General features: G+C 42.3%; 1 protein-coding gene across 10 annotated transcripts in view; it reads right to left on the bottom strand.

Moving 5' to 3' along the window:
* The window catches only part of FGD4 (FYVE, RhoGEF and PH domain containing 4), a 188,314-nt gene that overhangs the window by 6,265 nt on the left and 157,011 nt on the right, over positions 1-25,038 (bottom strand). For 9 of the 10 annotated variants that reach the window (XM_036889359.2, XM_057491979.1, XM_036889366.2 and 6 more), the window contains 11 exons: positions 24,831-24,976; positions 24,225-24,381; positions 18,978-19,116; positions 16,797-16,855; positions 16,336-16,482; positions 10,722-10,894; positions 7,422-7,452; positions 7,134-7,226; positions 6,693-6,818; positions 3,651-3,791; positions 985-1,125 (listed from right to left, as the gene is read on the bottom strand). In XM_036889359.2, the coding sequence (XP_036745254.2) occupies positions 985-1,125; positions 3,651-3,791; positions 6,693-6,818; positions 7,134-7,226; positions 7,422-7,452; positions 10,722-10,894; positions 16,336-16,482; positions 16,797-16,855; positions 18,978-19,116; positions 24,225-24,381; positions 24,831-24,976 (1,353 nt within the window). Of the gene's footprint in view, positions 1-984; positions 1,126-3,650; positions 3,792-6,692; positions 6,819-7,133; positions 7,227-7,421; positions 7,453-10,721; positions 10,895-16,335; positions 16,483-16,796; positions 16,856-18,977; positions 19,117-19,136; positions 19,335-24,224; positions 24,382-24,830; positions 24,977-25,038 lie in introns of those variants that run through there. The other variant, XM_057491980.1, reaches the window with a different exon arrangement.

The following is a 25,038-nucleotide window of genomic DNA, read 5'->3' as shown; positions in this document are numbered from 1 at the left end:
TTCCCAGAGATTCAGCTCAGATCCATGCACACGTGGTTCTCAAAATACTGTTACTGAATAAATGCTGACCCAAGGTTGACTTAAATTCCCCTTCCTCCAAAATTCCTTTCTTATTCAGGTATCCATCCATTCAGAGAAAGAAGAAAAAAAAGGCTTACTGTCATTTCCTCCCCCTCCTCGCTTCTCCCACGCTTCACTCCCACCGCCACCCCCTGCCCGGCTTCTCATGCTCTTTCCTAGTTCAACTCACTTTCCTCAACCCCCCTGCATGGGAACGAGAGAGGGGGGCAAATGATGCACAAGGTGAAGGGATTATTGGCTATAAAAGGAATCAGCTGGTTTCAATGAAGTTGAATTTTACTGATTACTTTTCTTTCTCTAACTTAAAAATAATTTTTATTTTTGCATTTCTTTAATTTTCATGAAAATATATTTAAATTGCACATACTTTTTTTAACAACTGAAGTTTAGTTGCCATATATTATATTGGTTTCAGAGGAACACAGATTTGACAGTTATGTATGTCATTAAATGCTTACCGTGGTTAAGTGGCCACGCGTCATCATATAAAGATATCACAACAACACTGACTATATTCCCTATGCTGTACTTTCATCCCTGTGGCTCATTTATTTTGTAATTGGAAGTTTGTACCTTTTTATCCCCTATGTCACCTGTCCCCACATCCCCCATACCAACCACCTGTCTGTGCTCTGTGTTGATGAGTCTATTTCTGTTTTGTTCTGTTTTGTTTTTTAAATTCCACATATAAGTGGAATCATATGCTATTTGTCTTTCTCTGACTTATTTCACTTAGCATAATGCCCGATAGGTTTGGACTTAATACTTTTCAATTGTAATGAAACACAGTGACGCTGAGCTCTCTCATTCTGTAACTGAGCAACAGAAGGGTTCCGAGTCCAGTGTCTACTCGCCTCCTGCCTCCATGACCTTCATCCCTTCAGAAAAATGCAGCTTAGATACCTGGGGGGCGCCGTACATGTACAGCACGAGGGGGTCCTGTTTGGGGATCACACACCAAGCTTTCTGCCAAGGTTTTGACTTCTCCGTATATTGAAGAAAGCTGCAGACCACACTGTTCCCAGACACTTCTGCTGATTCAATCTAGAAGGATATGATGGGGAGAGAGAGAAAGAGGATGAGTGCAAACGAGCCAGACAGAGAAGCAAATCAACTTAAGGGCACGTTCACAAAGTGCAGTGTGTTTATATAAAATGTCTCTTTGGATTGCCAAAAAAGGTTCACTGGCAATTATTATTTGAACACTCATCTAGACCTACGACTAGCATGGGAAAATGTGTAAGGCAATTCTAACTCTATTACTAGACACTGAATTTAAATAAAGCATTTACTGCTGCTTACTACACAGGTACATTTCTTAGTTCACTACATGTATTATTTCATTCACTCATCCTCATGCCAACACTGAGAAGTTACCACTTTCACTATCTGTGAGGTTCAGAGATGAGCTAGCTTTCACAGGATCACCCAGCCTGGAGCCGGCATGCTAGCACTGGGTCTGGATGCGGGGCTGACCCTGTAAGCACCACGCTGTACCAACATCCACTGCGTAAGAAGCAAACGGCCAAAAGGTAAGTACTGACTGTCAGCTTTGTCCTGGAATCTGAGATAATTTAAAAGCTTAAATAACTGGAATAACCCTTTGTAGAGCCATTTATGGTTCTCTGCTTTGCCCACTATATAAATCACTGGCTAAGAAAAGGAACAAAACCAAGTGGTGGTTTTATTATACACATATGGAAAGCAGTGGGTCCTCTTCCATTTCCTACTGCTCGAGTCCTCGGCTGGCGGAGCTCAGCACAGTCCCCGGAACAGCGCTTGTTTGCAGGCAGTTCTGTTAGTGGTTCACGATGAGCACGGAGGGCCCCAGGAAGCACTTAGCAACTTTTAAAGCAATGCGACTTACTGATGACTCCCCAAAACATGATTGTGTAAAATAGTCAGCTGTGATAGTTTGGAAATATAACTGGCCCCTCCCTCATCAGACGCTTTAAGAGGCTTTAGTGGTCAGCAGACTACGGCCTGCCAGCCTACCACCTGTTTTTGTACAGTCTGTGAGCTGAGAACAGTTTTTAGAGTTGAGCGTTTAAAACCGATCTGATGACAGGGACACTAACTTCGGACTCCAGTTAAGAGAAATGTTATCTCCCACTTCCCAAAGAATCCCATTCTTCGTATTACCATATTATAAAAAATACTACATTGTATTTTGAATTTGTCAATAAAAATCACTGAAAATTGGTTTTCTCTCTTGTTATAAAAGTAATATTCTAAGTTTTACCTCTTGGCCTACAAAGACTAATAAAATAGTTTCTCTTTGGCCCTTTGCAGGTAAGTTTGTTGACCCCTGGTCTAGAGCGCATAACAAACTAGTTGGCAAAACCAGGTTTCAGACGTGCGTGTGTGCACATACGCACACATACGTGCTTATCTTTCATTAATAATGGGCTTCACATTATATATTTATTTGCTAAAGTAGGTTAACGTGCTAAGTATAGGTTTTTCTAGGAAACCACCTGGAGATATTTATTTCGCAGATACAGCCTGAAACTCACCCCTTACAACAAGTTATTTGACTCTACATCACGCCAGTCAGCAGCTGCCAGCCTCCAGTCTTGAGGCTGTGTTCCCAGGAGCCAGAGAAGCTGGTCTTGCCACCCTTTCCGCTCAAGGAAGCCCCATTTGGTCTGTGCTGTAGAAGAATTCAGTTTGTGCTCTGAGCTTGTGGGCCTGTACTTTAATCTTAAACGGACCCTGAAGTTTGTGATCCTTTTTCAGACAACAGAACTGACTTTTGTATGCTTATATAGCATAGATGCTCAATAAACACTCATCAGTCCTTAATAAAGCATAGAAATTCTTAATAAACCAAGTATGGCTGTGACTTTAGATACACAGAATTTTAACCATGAACCTATTCTTCACCAACTCCAGGCTCTGTTGGACTTTCTGCCACAAAGCCCTTGTAATATAATTTATTCCTTATGTTGTTAATATCTGAGTATGAACCTCATTTCAGATGTAAGTTGCATTACATTTCTTAGGCTTATGGGTCTGAATTTACTCTAAAACAAGAGTCAAATTCACATGTGAGACATTTCAATAAGATTTCAATGCATTTATCAGATTATTGTCATGCGCTACTAAATGATGCTTTTAATGCAATAAGTTGGAAGAGCTAGCTATTCAGGTAATAAAGTAATACTTTAATCTGAATTTTAATAATTTCATGCAGTGGTTTTCAAAGTCAAGAAAAGCAAACTGAGAGAGAAGTTTTCCTATTAAAAAATATACTGTAATAATTTGGATATTAGAAGAGATGACAATTAACTGAATATATGACTATTGCTACCTTTACAGAAGCCAATGTATTGCACCCTCAAATGCATGTTCATTTACCATAGCACTGCCCCCTCTTGTTTCTACACAGCTGAGTATGGGCCCCAAATTCAGCAACACAGAACAGAAGTATGAATCTTGCCCATCATTTTCCAAACTGTTAAATACTAAGAGAAGTAACAAAATATAGTATTTGTATTCTTCAGGGTTAAAAGACAATCCCATGATCCTTGAATGAAAATCTGAAATGATACCCATCATTTTCATACCTCCAAAATTCCTTTTCTTTTCTTTTCTTCACTGTCTGTGAATCCACTTATTATTTGGTAACAGTCTCTACAAACTTTGCTCAACTTGCCACCGTCATACTCAAGTTGAGCTTTGTAATCAGAACACTTCCAACAAACCACCTTCAATTTAAAAAGATAATGAAGCGTGAATAATCATATTTAAGGAAGAATGGTAAGATTTAAGTAACAGTCATCATAGTAATAATAAATGAGAAAGAGTTAAATACAAAAGGGAAATTTCCATCAGACTAAGAGCACCCTCGTGAACGTCAGTCTTTCTCCTGGTGGTATGACGCTGTGCGTGATGGGCTCCAGTTGCTCGCCCTTTCTTTCCTGGCCTCTGAAGGTAGATCTTCCAGGGCTTGGTGCACATCTTTACTCTTAATATGTTCGGATGTTTCATCCATATCCTCCCCAAACGAACTCAGACCTTCCGTGCCCTCGGCTCTCTGCTTATCTGGCCCCACCTGCTCCCCCCTCCGAGGCCTCCCTCCTGGGAAGCAGCACAGCCGTCCCGCCAGCCGCAGCAAGTCAGATGCCTAGGAGTCCTCCCCGACTCCTCTTTCTATCTCAGCCCATAGAGTCACTCTAGTACAAAGTCCTGCCGATTTTACCTCCTGGAATGGTTTTCAACCTGTCCATCTTTCTACACCATCCTGGTAATGACCCAAATCCAAACTCTCAGGGTCCTAGTTTGGACTATTACAGCTTCACAACTGCTGGTTTGCATTCATACTGGCCTCTGGCCTCTACCCTTACATCCCTCCAAGCTGCTCTCCTAAAAACGCTGACCTGTCTCTCCTCTATGGAAAATCCTCCAAGCCTTCCCTTTGCTCCTGGATAAATTACAGATCCTCAAGCATGGCCTGGAGAGCCCTGCAGACGGCCCACTCACTCTTCCTCCTCTGTGCCCTCACCGGCCTCAAGGCGCGAGGCCCCCTCCCGCGCTCACCTCTGCTCTGCGACTGAACTGTGTTCGCCCTTCAGAGGTTGACTCAAATTTTGTTTCCTCAAGGCAGACTCCTCCACCTTCCAGGAGCGAGCACTTATCTCTTGTCCCTCTGCTCCTGAAGCTCCCTGCCCTTTTTTTCCACACACTGATTACAGTTCTGATCATATACTTGTGTGATTATTTGATTAATGTTCCTTGCCCTCACGAGGCTCTAAGCTGTGTGCCAGTGTCCTTGCATACACTGCTCACCAGGGACGCAGTAAACACCTACGGACTGTCAGTGAATGAATGACCACAATGCAAATGCATACTATGTCTTGGTGAATGGAATTTTTTCTAATCACTAAAGGATAGTCGTTTAAAAAAACAAAAACCTTCCAGTTTAAAAGAAATGATTTTCTTGCTTGTAGAGGGACATTTTTTCCCCAATTTACAGTAGACAAATTATATTTAAGAAACATAAATATTAGTAAAACTTTTGGTTTCATTTCACAGCATGTTAAGATTCATGATAAAAAGCTTTTCATTGTTTCCTCACAGTTACAATAAAATTATTCTAAGATTGAGAACTAGACATGTCTGTAGCTGCAGATTCATATCAACTAATATTTGCTCTCAAAACATCTCACAGTATTTGGAACATCCACATTCAAACACCGTTTTGTTTTGTTTTGTTTTTTTCTGCAAGCAAGTATGTTGACACCTGCATTCATTTCAAGCAAACCCAATGGTGGATGAAAAAATACCTTATCCTGAAAGAAAAAAAAAAAAAAGATGTTTGCTATCAATCTAATTCCGATTACAAAACTGTCTCACTGAGCCAAAACTCAGAGAAAGGGCAAGAAGAGATCTGCACGGAGAATAATCTAGAAGGTCTGGAAGGGGTGTTACTCAAGCCTAGTAAAAATGTATCTGCACACCGAGGTGTATCACATCGTGGCGCTGCAACGCCCGCCCCACTCCCAATCTATTTGCTGCTTTTTCGAAGAAAGGAATTCATCTTCAGTTTGGTGGGCAAGGCCCTCCGACACCCGCTGTTACGTCTCTCCAGCTTCACTTCATGCTTTGTACCCCTCACGGCTTCCATATGCAGCAACTCGACTGCTGAACCCCGTCTTCTCCCTTCTCTGGCTTGAGTCGTTAAATTTTGTTAGAGAACTAAGATCGCTATTAAACGGACCAGTGTGTCCTTTTAAATTTATGACCATAAATCTCTAAGGTGCCCAGCAGGCCATCTTTGTTTCTCCGGGACACGCACCTGTCCCTGCCCACAGGCAACCATTTGACACTTTGCCCTCTACCTCGAACCTCCTCCAACCCTTCTTCCTTCCCCTCCACCTTTAGCTGATGGCCTCCTCACACTTCGGTGAAAATACCATCACACCTAAGACGCCCCACGCGCACTCACCGCCCACACCTGCCCACATCTTCTCCTTCCTGCTCCGCCACACGGAGGGCCCGAGCTTCCCCAGCAACAGCCTCTACCTCCACTTCGGTTCCATCCGTTTCCTCAGGGACGTCAGCTCCTCCGGGAGCCGTTTCTCTGACTGTCGCTGGGCCTCGCCTCCCCTCCATCGCCGGGCTCCGGCCGTCCCAAGAACAGACCCGGCTCTTTCCTTCCTCAGGGCTTCGGCCGCGCAGACCCGCGGCCCGGACGCCCTTCGTGCGGCCCTTCTCATGGCTAGTTTGCTCTTTCTCACGTTTTAGGCATCAGCTTAAATACCAACCCCTCAGGTCTTTATTTTGCCAAGTAACATGATTCCAAATCCTCCTCCATGACTATTATTCTCTAGTTTAACTTTGTGATTGCTTCCTGATTGCACTCGTAGTAATTAGAAATGCTCGGCTTTGCTCTGTTTTCTCTTTTGGTGCATATGCTGTGCGAAGCTGGGCGCTGTTCTTGCCGCTTTTCTCCTGGACCCGGCACAGTGCTTTGCACATAGTTACAGTTCTCATCAAAACAAACTCATCAATTAAGCGATTCGCAGAATCATTTTTCCCCCCCAGTTGATGATTTAACAACACTCTGTTGTTACCAAACAACCATAAGGACCAGGAACCTCACTCACATATCCACATGCTCGACAGTGATGTCGCCTCCTCGTCAGCGCGTTGAAGGACTCTCTGCATTTCATACACATCGTTACTTCATTATCTCGGATCCACCGTGGGGCTCTTTTCCCTAGCTCAGCAGTCTAAAAAGGAAGAGAATAGAAAAAAAACCTGTCATTTCCTTTTACTTACTTATTTTTAAAAAAGCCCTTTAACAACATTGCTCACACCATGCTTTGCAATACAAGACCCAGGAACAGAAATAGAAGCTTCAAAGAAGTTTAAGCAGCACGAGAAGGCACTCGCTCCCGTCTTCATTTCTGAAGGAAAGAGACCATCTAAATTTAAGTCAGTCCTGGCATTGCAATGAGAAAAGACTGGATAACAAAAGGGCCAGAGAGATCCTCTGTAACTGCAAAGAGAAAAGAGCCTAAAGTTAAGGATTTAATTCAACTTACAGAAACCTCTGAGTGAATGTCATTATCCTTTGCAATTGCGTTTCTGAAGGTTTCGTGCCTCTGATGGAAAGCATCAATTGTCTCTTGAAGGGCCTGAAATATGAGATTCAAAGTGCACATTAGAGTATAACATGCAAATTAATGGAAATACTTTATTAAACAAGTATCTGTGATAGGAATCACCTTAAAGATTAAATGACCTTGTTCTGATGACTATATCATGTACATGTTGGTGTACACTTACAGAGGTTACTAAAAAATGACAATGAAAATAGGAATCAGGTTTACCTTGATCCATTCTTCTTTGTCTTGCTCAGAACTAAAACAAAACAAAATTTGAGTGAGTGCAGAGAACATTAATGAATTACACCTGGTGGGTACAACGATGCTTTAAGGTCGTTCCAACTTTCTGGAAATGCAGGGATGCCCAGGAAGGAGTTACAATCAAAGTTAATCAGAATTTCCGGCAATTGAACAAATAAATACTTAAAGTTTTAGGTCATCCACTTACACTGGTACACATAATTCTTGATGGGGAGAGTTAAGTTTGGCTTCCATTAATACAGTGCCCTGTCACTAAGTTTAACAGACATCATCTAGTTGTATATATCAGGTAACTGTAGATCTAGCATTCTACTGAATAAAGAACTAGTCTTCCAACTCACCATTATGAAAATACACAGGCTTTTAACCACTACTAGTCATAACCCATCTTAGTACAATGACTATTACCCTTGAGAATCTAAAGTATCTTTGTAAGACCTTAGGGAGCTATTTAACATTTCCTTTGATAAACAATTTTATTTTGCTAGGAAGCTTCGGGCAATACCATGCCTAACCCATTATAGAAAAAGCAAAACAAAAATTTTAAGTTCCTGTAGGAAGGAGATTTCAGATGAATCATTCCTAGTATTTAACAATTTTATGTTGGGAAAAAAATTTCCTTGACTATAGTCGAGTTCCATTTTCCTATTGAGGTGGATTTTCCTTATTTCATCTCCCCTGCAGGTTGCTTATATAACTGGCTGCTGTCATATACTGTGTTAGAACAAGCTGCTCTAAGAGCCTCTGGACTGCATAAGACCTCCAAGTCGAGGAACTTCTGAAGAGTGTGGAAGAGTGGGCTCTGCGCAGCTGCGTACGTTTGGTAGGCCAGAGCTACGTCTGAGGTCCCGCCTGAGTGTCACAGGCCTTGGTCCCCCCAGAATCACGTGCATTTGAGTCTCACAGGAGTTTTGCTTCTGGGACCCCATCCATCTTCCCAGATTTATTATTGAGCCCCGGGATGTGCCAGGAATTCTGCTACAACTGGTGCCCGTCAAGTGGAAGATTCTGCTTATCATTCACCTGGGATCCCTGGACCAAGAACCTTGGGGGAGCGTTAATGCTGCCCCTCAATTAAGATTTCTCCTAACTGCTGGGTCCTGCCCCGCAAAACGAGCTCTACTGCCTTTGGAAGCACAGTTAATGTGCTGCTGCTGGTAGCCTTTAAAGTGCAAAGAAACTTGGCTTCAGTACTTTTGTTTTATTTTCTCAGTTACGGCAGATTTTTTTACTCCTTTAATTTACTTATTACTGTATCTTTATATCCATTCGGCAATAGAAAACCATTGGGAAAGAAAATTCCATAAAGCAGAATGTTTTATATTCTTTTGAACGTGGAAAAGGAAGCAGAGCGTCAGAGGTCAGTCTTGAGGCTGATTCATTCACAAATAAAAGCAGAACCCTTTTTCTGAGTAAGTTACAGTAGTGAATCCTCTTTAAGTATCTCCAAAAATACACCCAATTTTGGGTTCCAAGTGATCCCTCTAACAGTCTACATTTCTGGGACTTTGAATGTGTGTCTTCATTCTTGAGAGAGTCATTACGGACTAGATAAAAAGTAATCACTGAATTCAGATCTTCACCATATACTCATAAATATAACTAGAATAAGATTAGGGGAATAAGAAATCTAAAGATAAAAGACCATGTTTTTAATACTGCATGTTGGAACTCTACTAAGTGATGGCTGCCTGTACTTAGGAAAGTTCCTCATGAAACAGTCCCACCCTGAAGAGAAAACAGCCCCACCTGCTAACGGAGGGCTGGAAACCCCATGCAGGCAACCCAAGAAACCCTGAGAATCTCTTTTGCTATTCAGACGCGTCTCTCAGGTCTGCAGATTTGGGAGTAGACTAGTTCCTTCAGGCAGAACAAGTGAGGCGCCCTCCCTGTCGCAGGGCCAACCCTTCAGTGATTCGCAACCCAGGGAGGACTCGGGCCAGGAGCCTACGAGCCCCGGCACCACACAGTTGTCTCTCGGGTCCGATGGCTGGGGCTCAAACCCACCACCAGGAGGAAGGAAAACCAAGAGATTCAAAGCCAAGTCCTCCGCCGTTTCAACTCATGCTTGCAATGCCACCTTCTGCTCCTGAGAGCCGCCGTCCGGCAGCTCCGAGGCAAGGCCACACCCAGTATGTATTTCCTATGGGAAATCAAGAAACTGCCTAGCTATTTCTGCAAATTTCCCCATCCTGCCACATCTCCTATAACTGTAATTTCACCAATTTCTTGACTCCTGGGGAAAGATTCCTGCTAGAATCATTTATTCTCTCTTGAAAGTCCAAAGTTTAAGCTCTTTCTCAGTTACTAGGTATAAATATACGGCATGAATTCACCTGAGCAGCAGAAGCACGGTACAGGTGCAAAGGCACAGAAAGGACAGGAGGGCTCCCTGACTCCTGGTGGATTCTAAGTACAGAACCACCAGCACGGGGGCTGGAAGCTGGCCTCCTGAGGTTAAGTCTGAGATCACATCTGTGACCTTCCAGAGAACTCCCATTTTTACCATGCTTGATCTTTACAGGATAAATGTATGCCAGTTTTCTAAAGTGGGCCTTTCAACCCCGACAGAGCTCCATGTCCCAGAGGTCCCTGCAGGACACAGCTGGGCTCTGCTGCAGTGGCTCTCAGGCTCTTTTCCTTTCCAAACGTGGTCACGCTGGGGGACAGATGCCAGAGCTCCAGCCCCTTCCCTCCCACTCAGTGTCGCACCTAAGGGACCGCCCCTTCCCGAAGTCCTGGTTGCTAGAGGCCACTATGGCCCCAAATGGCTCCCTTCATGTATCCTCCAACTGGGGCAGGAGAACCATTAGCTTTTCCAAGCATTCTCTCCGTCAAAGTGCCATTAAGTCCCATGAATGCAGAGCCTCTGAAGGACTGGCAGTTAAAGCTCCAACATGGAATAATAAGTGTCAGTAACATTTGTGGGCCAAAAGGAAGGAGAAAGGGTTAGGGAAGAACCTTTTCCTACAAGACTCAAAACTGGCTTGAATGCAGCATCATACTCTGAGCACCTCGCAAATCCGGAGAGACAATTGAATTTACCAAAAGCTTCCTGACTGAAAACCACTAGCCTAGGCACTACAGAGGAATCTAAAGAGAAGACAGGATTCCTGCCTTTCAAATGCTTACACCTCTCCACTTACGTCCAACCAGATTGCCAAGAGGTCTACAGCATTTATCTGCGAAAGATCCCCAGACTTATTCTGTCCTACCATTCATTCCGACGCTTTTGGAAAGCTGGGGGTAGGAAGGGTCTCTTACCTGGCTTGCAGTTCCAGGGTTCTCTCTTTCCCAGACACCTGGAAAGTGTGTGGATACTCCTCATTGTGAGTCTCTACGATTTTCATTCCATCAATGCCGACCCTGGTTCGAACTGTGAACTTGGAGCCCACCAAGCTGAATCTTGGCACACAGTATAGCAACATGTTGTTGAACTGCAAGGAGGCAGAACACGTATCAATGAACAGGAAACCAAGAAGACAGAGTAAAGCGACCAATAGGGAAAGTAGCCCTGGACAAATTTCAAGGAATTTCTAGGGAATATCACATATTACTATGGGAGCAAAATTATTTAAGCATTACATTGAGATTTTTTAAGTATTGTATTTAAAATTTTTAACATATTTTTCTTTGTTGGTTGGTAAAATTTTATGGATATTTGAGTAAGCCATTTGTACTACTAAGGAAATTAGTTCAATTAAATTCTGCAATTTGCTTAAAACGATTTGTTAAAGACCTTCCACATGCCAGGAACTAAAGTTCTCAACCATGTAAGCTGAAGCCCTTAGATAACAAAATTTCTAACGGTCTTAACCAGTCTACAACAGCTGTTAGAGCAAAAGAGTAATATTTAGCGATTGTTTTTATCACTGTATTTAATGTTAAGTTAAAAAAAATAGCCAAATTATTAGTCTAAATTTCATTAGAACATGTGGGGTTAGAGCTTTAACTCTACATAAAGAACTAAGTTTTTATATTGGCCCACATTCTGCTTAAGAATTTATCATATGAATTAACAAAAGGGTCATCAATTTTAGCAAATGTCTTTAAATATCCTCTTCTTGATCTACTTCTAAAATGAACGCCTTTATGTCTGAAACTGAATCAAATTACGTATAGCGCCTCATTGCTAATCAGCAATGAACAGTGCCTGCTAATCAATGACTTGGGGAGGGCATTTAATTCACTTTTGGAATATATTAAAACACAAAATGATGGAAGTCTTTAATATTTGGGTTAATTTGTAGGCAGATTCCTAAAGGAGGTCCATACTTACCTTCCTACTTCATATTTATTGTTTCTTACATTGTTTCTAGGGTTACATATACTTTCTAAGACAAGAACAATGGGGGATGTAAAACCTTTTGCCATGTGCAACCTCTCATGTCTCAGGACTGTTATCTGTAAAAGTCATAGGTTGCTGAGAGGATTAAATGAGAAAAAATGACCTGTGCTGCCAGGCCCCCTGGTTTGCTCCACACATGCATAAAGATGTTGATGGATATTTAAAACATTTCAGCCTGTCTATGTGACACTGTTCATTATACTCATTCTGAAAGCAAATTTCTCACCAGTTGTTCCTTGTACCTCATTTTGCAACTTCCTGTAACCAGTGTCATAAATTTCATTTCTACACTGGAGAACACAGAAATAAAAAGGCACCAAATACATTTTATCAGATGCTTTTCAGCACTATATTTGCATTTACACTGCTAGAAGAGAACACCAGTGCCCTTCGCCTTATCATTTCACTGTCCACTGTATTCAAAGGACGCTAAGCACAGCCTCATGGCAGTACATGGGGTTTAGAGATTTGCAAACACCCTGGAAGGTTCTCATCCCCGCCCCAGCTTACTTGAGGCAAGAGCCTGTCTGCTGACTGTTCACAGTAACGTTTCTCTCTTCTCCCAAGGCCTTCTCAGAAGGGGATGTGGAGGGGCTGTGAATGGTGTGGTTGGGGCAGCAGGGACTGCAAAGCCACCACCAGAACAGACCCGGCGCAAGAGAGCAACGATGAGATTTTCCCACAAACTGAACGACCAGCGTAGTGTGATGGCACAGCATTTCTGAGCTACCTGAAATGTTACCAGGCATTTATATCAAGTTCCCTTTATAAAGTTCACCGAAGTCTTTTTACTTCATAGAAACACAAGTCCAGGAATGCAGAAGTTGGTAGCGTTTGCTTTTTGTAGTCACGCTCAGACAAGGTGAAAGAATATCTCAGGACGGTATGTTTTTCTCTCCCTTCCGTGCGCTCAGGATTCCATCTCACCTATTATATTCTTCCCAAGTGGGACTTCACACTTGAAATTGTCAATAGCTATGTGCTAACCTTCTATAACTCAGAGCACAATCTCATGTCAATCAATAAGTACCCTTCCTTTTCCTACAGACGGAGGTGAGAGCTTGGGAGGATATGAAATGCTGCTTACAAAGAACTAGGTGCCATAGGTGCAAAAGAATTAGTTCCGACCCCTCTGTGAGCCTTGCTCCTGTGGCCAAAGCCGCCCTCACCTTCTCTCTGGGCTTCTGCTGGTATTAAAAGAGGAAGTTGCAGCAACTGCAGCGCGAATTAGATCAGTTTCCCCTTTCAGGGCAAGGGATTGCTTTTTACCCCAGGCCCACAGCTCAGAAGCCCTTACTGACAAAGAATCTCCGGCTGACTCGGCAAGCTCTGAAGTGCTATGCTGTGCGGAAACTAGAAGCAGGTGTCAATTTTATTCAAAGCGTAGGGAGGCTCCCCGCTTTTGATCTCTAGTGTTCCTCAACTATTTATTTCAAGTCTCTTAAAATATATTTGAATGGAATAATTCAATTTCATGTCTCACCAGTGACAGCTTCATTGAAGTTTGTTTTAAAAGGCAACAGTATACTCTTGGAGAAAATTTTCCAGTGCCTGGTCTGTAGTCAACATGCAAATAAATCAAGGGGAAAAAAAAAAATCTCAATCTGTCAAACCACAAGGAAATAGGGAATAGAACTCCAAAAGGTCAAGAATGAAACTTCTTGGGTTATTCTATAGGATCATCTGCTTGTTTTTTTTAGCTCTCAGCTGCCAGGTAGGGTTATTTACTTAGCAGCGTACCTTACATTGCTATATGCAAACATGTAAGATCATTTGAAAGCTGAAATCAGATTCTAAAAATTATATGATGCACACAAATGTATTACCCCCAAAGTAGGAAACAGAAAACTAGTCCTTATTTTCTTTTAAAGAGAAAGGAAAATAAAAATGGCACTTCTGAAGTTTCTACATTAAAAACCAAGGTGTTCTATGGGAACAAAAGCGTGCTGGTGAGAGGAGCGCCTTTGGGACAGGAACAGCACTAGGAGGACAGGGTTCAAAGAATGAGCCCTACAGGAAATGCTTCTGGATCTTTCAAAACATGAATGTGGCTTTCCTAAAATTCCTGCCATCTGACCCCACTCTCCCGCGCGGCAACAGCGTGGTATGTTTGATAGCTTATAATAACTGGAACACGATGGGCCCCTTCCTGAACGCCGCTGGCGCCGCACCCCCCTCAAGGATCCTTGCCATCTGCCCTCCACGGAGCTGCTTAATGTGGTTCTGCAGCAAGGTATTCAACCCGAAACTATTTCCAGAACGATCCCCAAATGTGAAAATAAAACCAGTGCAATCCATTGGGGTTAGACACAGAGCTAAAAGCTCACCCACAGAAACTCTAACACTAACACAGAAGAGGGGAAAAGAAATTAAGCACCTCAGCAAAGACCAACGGACGATGCTGACTCCCCGGCATTCTGCCCAGAATGAGGTGTTAAACGTGTCTTTTTAGTCCGTAGTGCTGACGCTCTGACATCTTTGCCGCCGACTCTGGACGGCCTGTCCCCCCCAGGGCTCCCCGGTTCCTAACGTTGGTAAATGACTCCCCTGTAAGTAGGCCTTTCGTAGGGACAGGAGCTGATCCGGAGCCTCCACCCACCGCCTCCTTCACTGCGCTCCTGTGCTCTGGGGCAGCGTCCCCTCCCCCGTCCGGATCCCTCCAGGGCCAGGGATCAGCCACCCGCCCCTCTGCCCCGGGGCCTGGTGAAATCACTTAGACCAGCGAATCCCAGGCCTGCTTACCCTGCCTGGCCCATTCCTTCTACAGAACTGCAGCTGAGGCTCAGGCCCTCTTGCTGCTCCCTCTGCCTGGGGACTGGGGCTGCTGCTTTCTGGGGCAGCCCCGCCAGGGAGCCGCATGCCTCCGCCTTCTGGTTATCTGTATCACTGTCTTTTAAATGGCAAGTGCCCCTTGATCGAATGGCTTCCCCATACCTGAACAACAAAGCCCACCCTTCAAAATACACAGACTTCTGACATCACAAGCCCTTCGTTTATATTTAGCTCTCTGTGCAACCTGACTGGTGAAGCTCTTCTGCTGAGTTCACATGAAAATTGTGATACTTAATTTAAACAGTAGCTATACATTTTTTAAGTTATTGAGATCTACTTCAGACACCACAGAATTTAGTACAGTTGTAAACTGTGGAACCATCATTGCTATCGAACTCCAGAACATTTCATGGCCTCGCATGGAAACCCTATACCCATTTCCTCCTCCCCACGGGCTCGTGTCAACCACTACCTGCACCCTGCCTCTATTCCTTGACTGTTTTAGGGCTTCACAGATATGGAATCCCACAGTGTGGCCGTTTGTGGATGGCTTCTTTCACTTGACACAATGTTTTCAAAGTTCATCCACGTAGCATGTATCAGTATTTTATCCCCTTTTTATCACCATGTAATATTCCATTGTATAGATACACCACATTTTGTTTACCCATTCATCAGGTGATGGACATTTAGGTCGTTTCCAATTTTTGGCTATATGAATAAGTTTGTATCCATAGTACGAGTTTTGTGTAGACATGTCTTCAGTTTTCTTGAGTTATAAAAAGTTAGAGCAGCACTGCTGGGTCAGATGGTGGCTAAACGTTCTTTATAAAGAATGGGAGATGCTCAACACCCTTCTGCATAACGGTGAATTCCTATACATTTTCCTTTCAAGGGAGGCTGTGACTAGACAACAGAAACCTCTCAGCCCCCAGTGACAACTCATATTACAGCTGGTGGGATGCCTGCCTGGCAGCAGCCCAGTCAGATGTGAGTAACCTTCTGAGAATGTACTGTGTGTGTGCCAGTCACTGGGCAGCCTTTTTACCAATGTGTGTCTGCTTCTCTGCCCATAACAATAATCACATCATTAGATAGAGAAAGGAACTGCAATTAACAGAGACTAAAAACAGAACAGCTGGATGCCCCGGGAAGCACTTACATTTGAGATAAGCCCCAAACCTAAAGTCATTTCCAGGAAGTAAAGGGACTGACTACAGTGAAAACGAACTATGTAGTCAGCTTGTACTTTTAGGAACAAGTTTTACAACCTTGCCTATATATTCCTTCAAACTACAGAGATTAAAAGTTGTGATGAGAGAGGATCGGGAAGAGAACTGTTGTTGAATTAGCACACCAGCAAAATATTCAGGAAATGGGACCTATGAGCCTATAAGAATGAAAGGAAAGAGAGAATCTGAACCAAGAAAAGGATTTCAGAAAGCAGACCACACCCCACAGACACACTGACGGTTATGATCATTGTGGAAGGGTTAGACTGTCTTCAGTGTGTGTTAGTGAAGTGAACTACATACAGTAAGTACAGAAAAACTCTAGAAGAACACTTTAAAATGAGATTTGTGTCCTTGACGGAGCAGGTTTCAGTTTGTAAGGACATTCCTGTAGGTGGAATCCTTGGTGCTGATTGAGTCAGGTTGATACAATCGCTTCGGTGAGCAAGTAAGCAGCCTGCTTCTCCAGGACGGATGTAACAGTGTGAACTACTGCTTGGGGACCGGCTCACACTACAATACTCACTAAGAGAAGGTAGCGTTCTTGTGCTGATGTGTTCCGAGCAGCTAGTTTGAGGATCTGTCCTTCTTTTATTAGTTCATTTGAAGGGTTTACTATGTCTTCTTCTTCTCCCAACATTTCATAAATCTCCAAGAGTTTCTTTAGTTTCTCCTAGGAAATCAAAACAAAATACAGGAAGAACAAATATAAGGTAGTTTTACCTTAGAGGCTTTAATAATACAACGACCTTAGCTAATATCTAGATAGTTCAGCAGGGATTGAGAGTAAGCATAAATTTTGATATGAACTGTCAGTTCTGAGCAAATTGAAACCTGGGAGAAGAGGGGAGAGGGTTATTTCAGATAACACTAAACATTTTGTAAACAATCTTTTCTGTTCATCTGCATCAATTCATTTTGGTCCAAACCTACAGAGAGGACAATTACCTAACTGTCAGATTCCTGTCTCCTCTGAAAACCACTTACCATTTTTCTTATTGCACTATTAGAATGGCTTGCTGCTGTAGATATAATTTCAAGTGATTCTAAATGGGAAAAAAAGAAAAGTAAATAAATATATGTTATCCTTACTGTGCTACCAGATAGCTGAGTAACACACGCTACAGTGCAAAGAAATCTGAGACCAAAGACACACTACAGGAGCAAACGCCAACTCCAGGCACAAACAGGAGACTTTCCAAGTGCATGTGTCAGCAGAACACCTGGAACTTGAAGCCACTTCCTCATGAAAGTCGCACACAGTGATCAGGCTCGTGGTATACTTAATTCAAAACGGGTTATCAAATCTAACAGACGCCGTGTGCGCTACCTGGTTTCAAGGCACATTGCCAGGTGGTTTCATACATATTATGTCACTTAATTCTCACACAGCCTTGAGGGAAAATGAGGTACCTCCATTTGGCAGATGAAACAGATGGAGAGTGATGTGACTTGGCTAAGGTCTACACAGCTATGATACTGATATTTGAGCCTAGGTCTTCTGGCTCGAAGTTCTACATTTCAGCAGGAGTACTATTTTATTAGTTTTATGAGCATATTAACCACCAAGCATGACCAGCTTTGTCTGGGGAAACACAGCCCTAGCCTTGGTCAGCTGAAAGGGAACCCCCAGGGGCCAGTGCTGAGGGAGGGGCTGCTGGGCCAGGTGGCGGCAGGCGAGGGGACTGGGGACGCTTCGGCACGGGCCGGGGGGAGCTCGGGGACGGCGGCGGGGAGCTGTGGCGGCTGAGGCCCCCTCTGGACCCACCCGGGGCGTGCTCTCCATCCTGTCACGTCCTGCTCACGTCCCTTCTCTTCTCTCCTGTGAATACTGGCTGCTTGATTCCGTCACCACGACTACCTCGCCTCTTCTGGACCAAATCTTCTTCTTTGTTCCCCTGCTGAGCAGAAGGCTCTTCTGTTCCTCTGCCCTCTCCTTTTAGGTCTCTACAAGCACTTCGGTGATTTCCTTAGATTTTTAGTGTAAGGAGCAATGGCAAACCACAGAGAGCAATAAAGTACCTTGGTGGGCTGCCGAAGTGAGGCGCCTTCAGGGAAGTCAAAGTCTTTGCACGGAAGATGTACTGTTCATTTACATTTGGGAGAACCATCGGGTTCGGGCATTCTGTGCACTCCATACGGGATCCGAGATGGAGACACAGCGAGGTGGGCTGGGCCCCTGCCCAGGAGACCAGCTTGACCAGTAGCAACAGTGACCCCATCCCCAGTCCTCCCGCTATTTCTGCCACAAAGCCAAGCACCCGGGCAGATGACAAACAGAGGGAATGACGGGGAAAGTGGGAAGACAGCAAGTCAGGACCGTTCTAATCTGTGCAGGAAGAAGGGGGGAAAGAGAAGCTCTTGTGGCCACAGCTTACTTGGGCGGTGGGTAAGTCTGCCAGAGCACATCCATATTCAAGAGTGACCCAGGTTCCGAGGCCAAAGACTGTGCTCCGTGCTCCTTATCTCTTACCAAGACTGACTTATAATAAAGAAATTGTTAAGAAAGTACCAATGTTTTAAGATGTGGGACATCAGCATTGTAAGCACCCAATGAAGACGAAGCCATTTCTATTTCTTAAGTTAATTGGTTTTTTAAAAGCACGTGAGAAAGCTAAAGTACCAAAACATCTTGAGCCTTAAAAAAACCTTTCATGATGATTTCATAAAAGAATAAAAGACAGTAAGCAGAATAGGAACACACTTTTCTTGGGGAAAATGTTAACTGACACGAATAAGCACCATTTTCTGTTTTAGGGTGGGTGGCACCACCTCAGCTTGATATTTTTACATAGTAAATCTCATTTTATTGCTCTTGGTATGCCCCAACCTATCTAGTTAACCAGCGGCACGAGTAAGTCTGAATGGCTGCATCCTTCCTGTGAGGAGGTAATTGTGTATTGCTGTTCCAGATGTCTCTAAAACTGCAGTTTCATACTTTTGAGTTCATGATCAACATGAAACCAGCATGAGAAATGTGACTTGCATTGTTCTAAACCTGTGATTTGGGCTTAGAAGTGCTCGCCTGATTGAGATGTTGATATCAGTTCCCAGGGAGGCTATTTTCCCACAGCAGTGGCTGTGAGACGTGTCTCACTTGGGAACCACGAGGCTGTTTGGCCACTTGATTATTCCATAGTAAAAAGGAGGGAGAAAAAAAGCATTTACTTTTAGCATCATTCCAGTCTGGATCATCAGGTGGTAGTTTCCTTAGGTAATCTTTAAGGAGCATCTCATACCGGGGAATCCGCTGAACAGGCTCAAGCATATGATGCTGCAAAGTCAGGCTCCCACAGACCTTCTGTTTCTATAATGAGAAAGGTTTTTAAGGGAAGACTTAAAACTCAGGTTGGCCAGTTCAAAAACTCAGTCTGGAAAAGTCACAGAGAATACCTCCAGGGTAGTATTCCCCTACAATGCGGGGTCTGTCCATCACTTGCATTAGATCTGTGTAAGGCACTATGAAACAGGCAAATTCTGAATCCCATCCCAATCTAGGAAACTACAATCTCTGGGGTTAGGAGCCTGTGTGTTAAAAACACACAAGATTCTTACAACATTCAAGTTTGAGGACCAACCTAGTATAAGAACAGAAAAAAGAACTGAACAGACTTTTAAGTATGGAAATCCCGGATTGCTGGCAACTACTGCAATTAGTCACTACAGGGTTTGTGCAGTCACATTATTAAATCATAGCCCAGAGATTTTTAGAAGATGCATCTATTTAATGAGGTTTACTGAGCACAACTGTATTAAATGACTTCGGATTCAGCAGAAACATTTTCATAGTAAGACTACTATAAATGTCACTCCCTTTGCATTTTAAAAAGACTCCACAGAGAAGAATAACAAGATCTGAGCATATTATGAAGCCAGAAAATGTTAATTTTTTCATAGGTCATGGCATCCTTTTCCATTAGAAAACCAAATTCTCTAAATAGATCTTTTCTTAGGGTAAAATTGAGTCCACAGCATTTGCTTTCAATGACTGTTAACACAAGAGAAGGAAAAAATTATTTGAACAATAAGATGTGTTTCTGTTCATATTAAAGAAAGCAGGAATCACATTAAAATATTTATTGAACTCAAACCACGATCAAGGCACTGCAGAGCATACAAGTTGTATTAGACATATGCCTGCATTCAAAGCAAACAAAACACTAAAGGCTTCACAGAGAAGGCAGCATTCCACATGAGCTCTGATGAGGGCAGGCTTTGGTGGGAGGGGACATGAGGAAGGCCAGGGGCTAAAGGCAGGAAGAGGGATGCTGGAGAGGCCCGTGGGCAGTGGGCCATGCGGCACGAAATGCATTTAGTAAAAGGGAACAGCTGAGTTTTCTTGGCAAATAAGGTATTCACAGGGAAGCGAGGGATGAGGAAATAGAGGTGATCTAGGGTAAGAAAGTCGAGCTGAGTTTAGATCTGCTTCATCTAATGCTGGTTTATGTGCAGGAGAGTGCTATCACTGGATCTGAGATCCTCTAAGGTTAACCTACTGCAATGTGGCTTTCGGAACGTCTGGGGAAACTAGTTTGGAAGTTATTATTGTACACCAGGAAAAAAGCAAAAAGAGCCTGAAGTCAGCAGGGAAGCTAAGGGAATAATAGCTTTCCTCTAATGAAGTGTGAAAATGTTCTTAGTTTAGTCACCTCATTTGATTTCCTCCAACAAACCTATTGCATATATTTATATAGGAAAATATTGCTGGTACCAAAACATTTATTGGAAGAAACTGCGGCTCAGAGAAGTTAGGGGTTTTCTAAGGTCCAGTGACTGTAAGTGGCAGGCTAGAATTCTAAACTCAGTTAGCGGATTCTCAATCCACCACTCTTTCCACAACCCCATTATTTCCTTACATGGAGAAGACAGACATAGCAGAGATAGAATTTTAAGATTTGATAAAACAACAGTAACAGCCACCATCACGACCATCATTCAGGGAGGCCTTACTGTGCAACAGCTCCATGCTAAACACCTGGAATATATTATCTCACAGGTAAACGAATGCACACAGAGAATGAGGAAAAGTGACAAATCAAGTCACGAAGCTCTAGTGAATCAGAGAATACTGGGGATCTCTAATAAATCCAATCACATAACCATAAAACGCAAGGTACAAAACATCACATGGAAAAAAATGCTTGCAAGCTAAAGACAAGAATGATATATGCTGACTTTGACAGCAGGATGTTCAAACAGAATCATGTAACTAGTGCCCAGACATTTGTGACTGGCGTTCAGGGACAGAGGAACAGAATATGTAGGTAGGAACAATGACCCTAGAGACATCTCTACGACATGATGGTTAAAGGATTGCGGAACTATGTTACCACGGAGGGCGTAAAGAGCAAGAATGTGAAAGGCAAACCTTATGCTGTGCCCACATTTATTTATTAGCAGAAGGGGCTGACGAAAGAATCAAAGAAGGAGCCATGTTCAGAAAGAGATGAATGCTTAACCATGAGAGGAAAGAGCTGTTCAGAAAAGGAGTGTATGAGAAGAGGCGGGCATTTTGGCTACGGCTGAGTGAGGAGGCTGACAAAATCCTCTAAAAAAGCAATGAGACAGCTGGATAAAACTGCTAATACAACCATTACAGCCCTTAGGAAATCAACCAAAGGCACAGAATTTGAAAAAAATCTGAAAAAATGTGCTGACCTTTCAGTAAGAACAGGGAGAATCTGTGGCATTCTGGCCCAGGGCTCCACCTATTCCTCCCTGAACTCAGTCAACATGAAGGTTCTGCCAGGGTGGGACAGACCGCGAGGACTGGCAGGTTCTCTACCAGAGCTGAAGTGCACCTCTCATTTGGTTTGGAGGGGTGGGCAACGCACACCCCCAGCAATGCTGTCAGGGGAAGTGAAGATCTCTTAGGTGGGCAAGTGAGGAGGACCAGTGGCTCCAGCAGCCTGAGGTTGTGGCCGTGGGCGGGGTGACTGTCCTGGCTGAAGCCATGTGAATGATCAGCAAAGACCGAAGAGCCTAAGCCAGCAAGCACAGTCTTCTGGCCACACTAAGGCTGTTCACATGTAGACAGGTGTGAAAGGGCCCTGTGGACTTGAGAACGGCTGATCTTTAAATTCGAAAGTGCTCCCCATGCACAGACAGGTCCATCAGCGGAGGACAGAAGCTTACTGGCTCTAGGTAGTTAGCCCTCTCTGTTCAATAATTGTTTGACCCCTAACCTACACAGATATAGGGCCAATGCAACCCCTAGAAAGCCACACAAACATATGAACATAAGAATTTTCAGCAAAAATCTGAGGGAGACATCAATGACTGCACACCGGAGGACAGATTTCATAGGTTGAATTTGATTTGGAGCAAATTACTAAACAAACCAAAAGTAATCAAACTCTTTTCAGTGGGGAAAATATGAATCAGAGACGCTATAATATGCTACCTAAAATATCCAACATTCAGCAAAAAATTACAAGACAGTCACAAAAATAGTAAAGTGGTACCTAAACAGAAGAAAAAGGCAGTCAAAAGAAACTGTCTCTGAACACAGTTGGTGGATACAGCACACAAAAAGACCTCAGTGTGGCTATTCTAAAAACATCAAAGAAATAAAGGAAATCATATTTGAAAAACATGGAAAGTATAAAAAAATGAAAGCACACAGATTCAAGGAGGAAACAGATATTATGAAAAAGAACAATGCAAATCCTTGAATTGAAAAGTATAACAACTTCACTATATATAAATGAAAACTTCACTATAGGGACTCAGCAGCATATCTGAGATGGCAGAATAAAGAACTAATGAACTTGAATAGAGATCATTAGAAATTGTACAATCTAAAGAACAGAGAGAAAAAAGACCGAAAATGAATAGTCAGAAGCTTATAGGAAAACATCAACAATATTAACATATGTGCAATGAGAGTAAAATATTTAAAAAAATAATGGCTGACAACTTCTCAAATTAATTTTTAACAATTTAACCTACAGTAGCGGGGGGGCACAGGGAAGGCAATATAGCACAAAGAAGACAAGTAGTGACTCTATAGCATCCTACTACAATGATGGACAGTGACCGTAATGGGGTATGTGGGGGGGACTTGATAATGGGGGGAGTCTAGTAACCACAATGTGGCTCATGTAATTGTATATTAATGATACAAAAAAAAAAATTAACCTACACATCTAAAAATCTCAAAAACTCCAAGAAGGATAAATACAGAAAGATCTACACATGGACATATCATATTCAACTGTTAAAAGCCAAAAACAAAGAGAAAAATCCAAAAGCAGCAAGAGAAAAATGATGTATTACAGACAGGGGGATATCAGTATAATTAATGGCTAATTTCTCATCTATAACAGAGGCCAGAAAGTGAAATGACATTGTAATTACTGAAAGAAAAAGCTGTCAATCAAGAATTCTGTATCCAGCAACATTATCATTCAACAGTGAAGAAAAAAATTAATTCTCAGATAAACAAAGACAAAGAAACTTCACTGCTACCCAGTCTGCCTTACAAGAAACCATATCACTTTCACACTGAAAGGATCTTAGTTCAGAAGTAGTAAATGTATGGGTTAATAAATATATTTATATGTACATTTTTTCTAATATCTTCCCTTAACTTGTTTAAAAGAAATATAATTGCATAAAGCAATATTGCTGTATTACTAGATTCAATAAAAATACAGAGAGGTAATACATATGATATATGGAGTGTGGAAGAAGGAACAGAGCTATGGTGGAGCAAAATGTATTTTACCATAATTAAGAGTTACCAGAATTAATTTGAAGTAGACTGTGATGAAACAGATTCAATTAAAATGGCAAATAAAAAAATATTTATGTAACACAAAAGGCAGCAGTCAAGAAGCAGCAGACTCCCTATCCCAGGAATCTTACATGATCTAAATAATTCCTTTCCAATATTTAAACTTCAGCAAAGAATAAGTCATTTACAACTGTGACTAGAGAATCAAATAGAAATTGTTATGGTATTATTAAAATGTATTATCCAGGTTTGAGGAAACTGGAGAAAAAATCAGGACACATATATAAAGTGACAAAAAACTCAGATAATGATCTTCCCAAAATATCAGGGTTTATAGCAATAATTCTTTACATTCATTTATACTCATTCCAACATCTCAACCTCTGAAAATAAGCAAGAGGGGCACTGTCCTGAATGGGAACTTACTCCGTAAATTTATGTATACCTTGATAAATTTAGACTTTTCTTGTCTCAAAACCAAATGGAGAATTTACTGCCCAGTGCATGGCATGTTCACAATAAATACTTTAACTCTGCAGACATGAGTCTTGCATAATTCAGAGTAGAATGGGATTTGGTTTGGTGTTTCAAACCTTTCAATCTAAATTTTAGATGTAGAAGATCTTATAATCTGTACAGAAAAATTAACTGACAGACTTGAATAAGAGTCCTATTACCTGAATTTCTTCAACTACTGATTTGAACTGGGGAATACGCTCTGTCATGTTTTTAACCAATTCCATGGCGTTATCAAATCCCTTCACATATTCTCCATACATCTTAAGGAATGGCGCCAATTTCTGAAGGATGTCGCCAATTCTAGGAGTAGTTTCCCTGTATAAAACACAGAAACAAATCATTAAGATTTCTCATAGAATGAGTGAATAGGATTCAAATGAAGTAATCACTTTCTATATACATCCTGTGCTTTATCAGATCCATTTCGATGTGAGACTGGTAGAGAATGAAGAAACACTTTTTTAAAGGAAGTTTAGGAATGACATAGTAAAGAGATTTGCTATGGAATTCCTGAAGCTCCAGATCACCCCTAATATCTGTCTCCAGCATCAAAAGGTAGTTTGGACAGCAGAGATGAAATTCTTTTCAGCTAAAGCCAAAAATGTACCACACTTCTATCAGTGGTCTTTTAACATAAAAATTTAGCACAAATGTTTGGCCACAGATCTGTGTAGCACTGCTATTTCAATTTAAAAGCTGAATAACACAGCAGCTAGTATGATTGCCTTAGACATATCATTTGTGATCTTATCTACTCCTCTTACCATTCTTGCATTCGTTTCTCCAGCTCTGGCAACAGGAATTTACTATGGAAGGCATTTATTGATGAAATATTAGAAAATATTTTATTCACACTCTCTGCTGGAAATGACCCTCGATTTGCTTCTTCTAATAGTTTGCAATAAAACACCTGAGTAAGAGAATAAAGCAAACATTACTTCAAATTTACTGGTTAACCACCAAGCACGGTGA

Source organism: Manis pentadactyla, chromosome 14 (assembly GCF_030020395.1).
Source record: "Manis pentadactyla isolate mManPen7 chromosome 14, mManPen7.hap1, whole genome shotgun sequence".
NCBI lineage: Eukaryota > Metazoa > Chordata > Mammalia > Pholidota > Manidae > Manis > Manis pentadactyla.
Note: the sequence above shows the minus strand (reverse complement) of the source record. Positions and strands in the feature narration are given on the sequence as shown.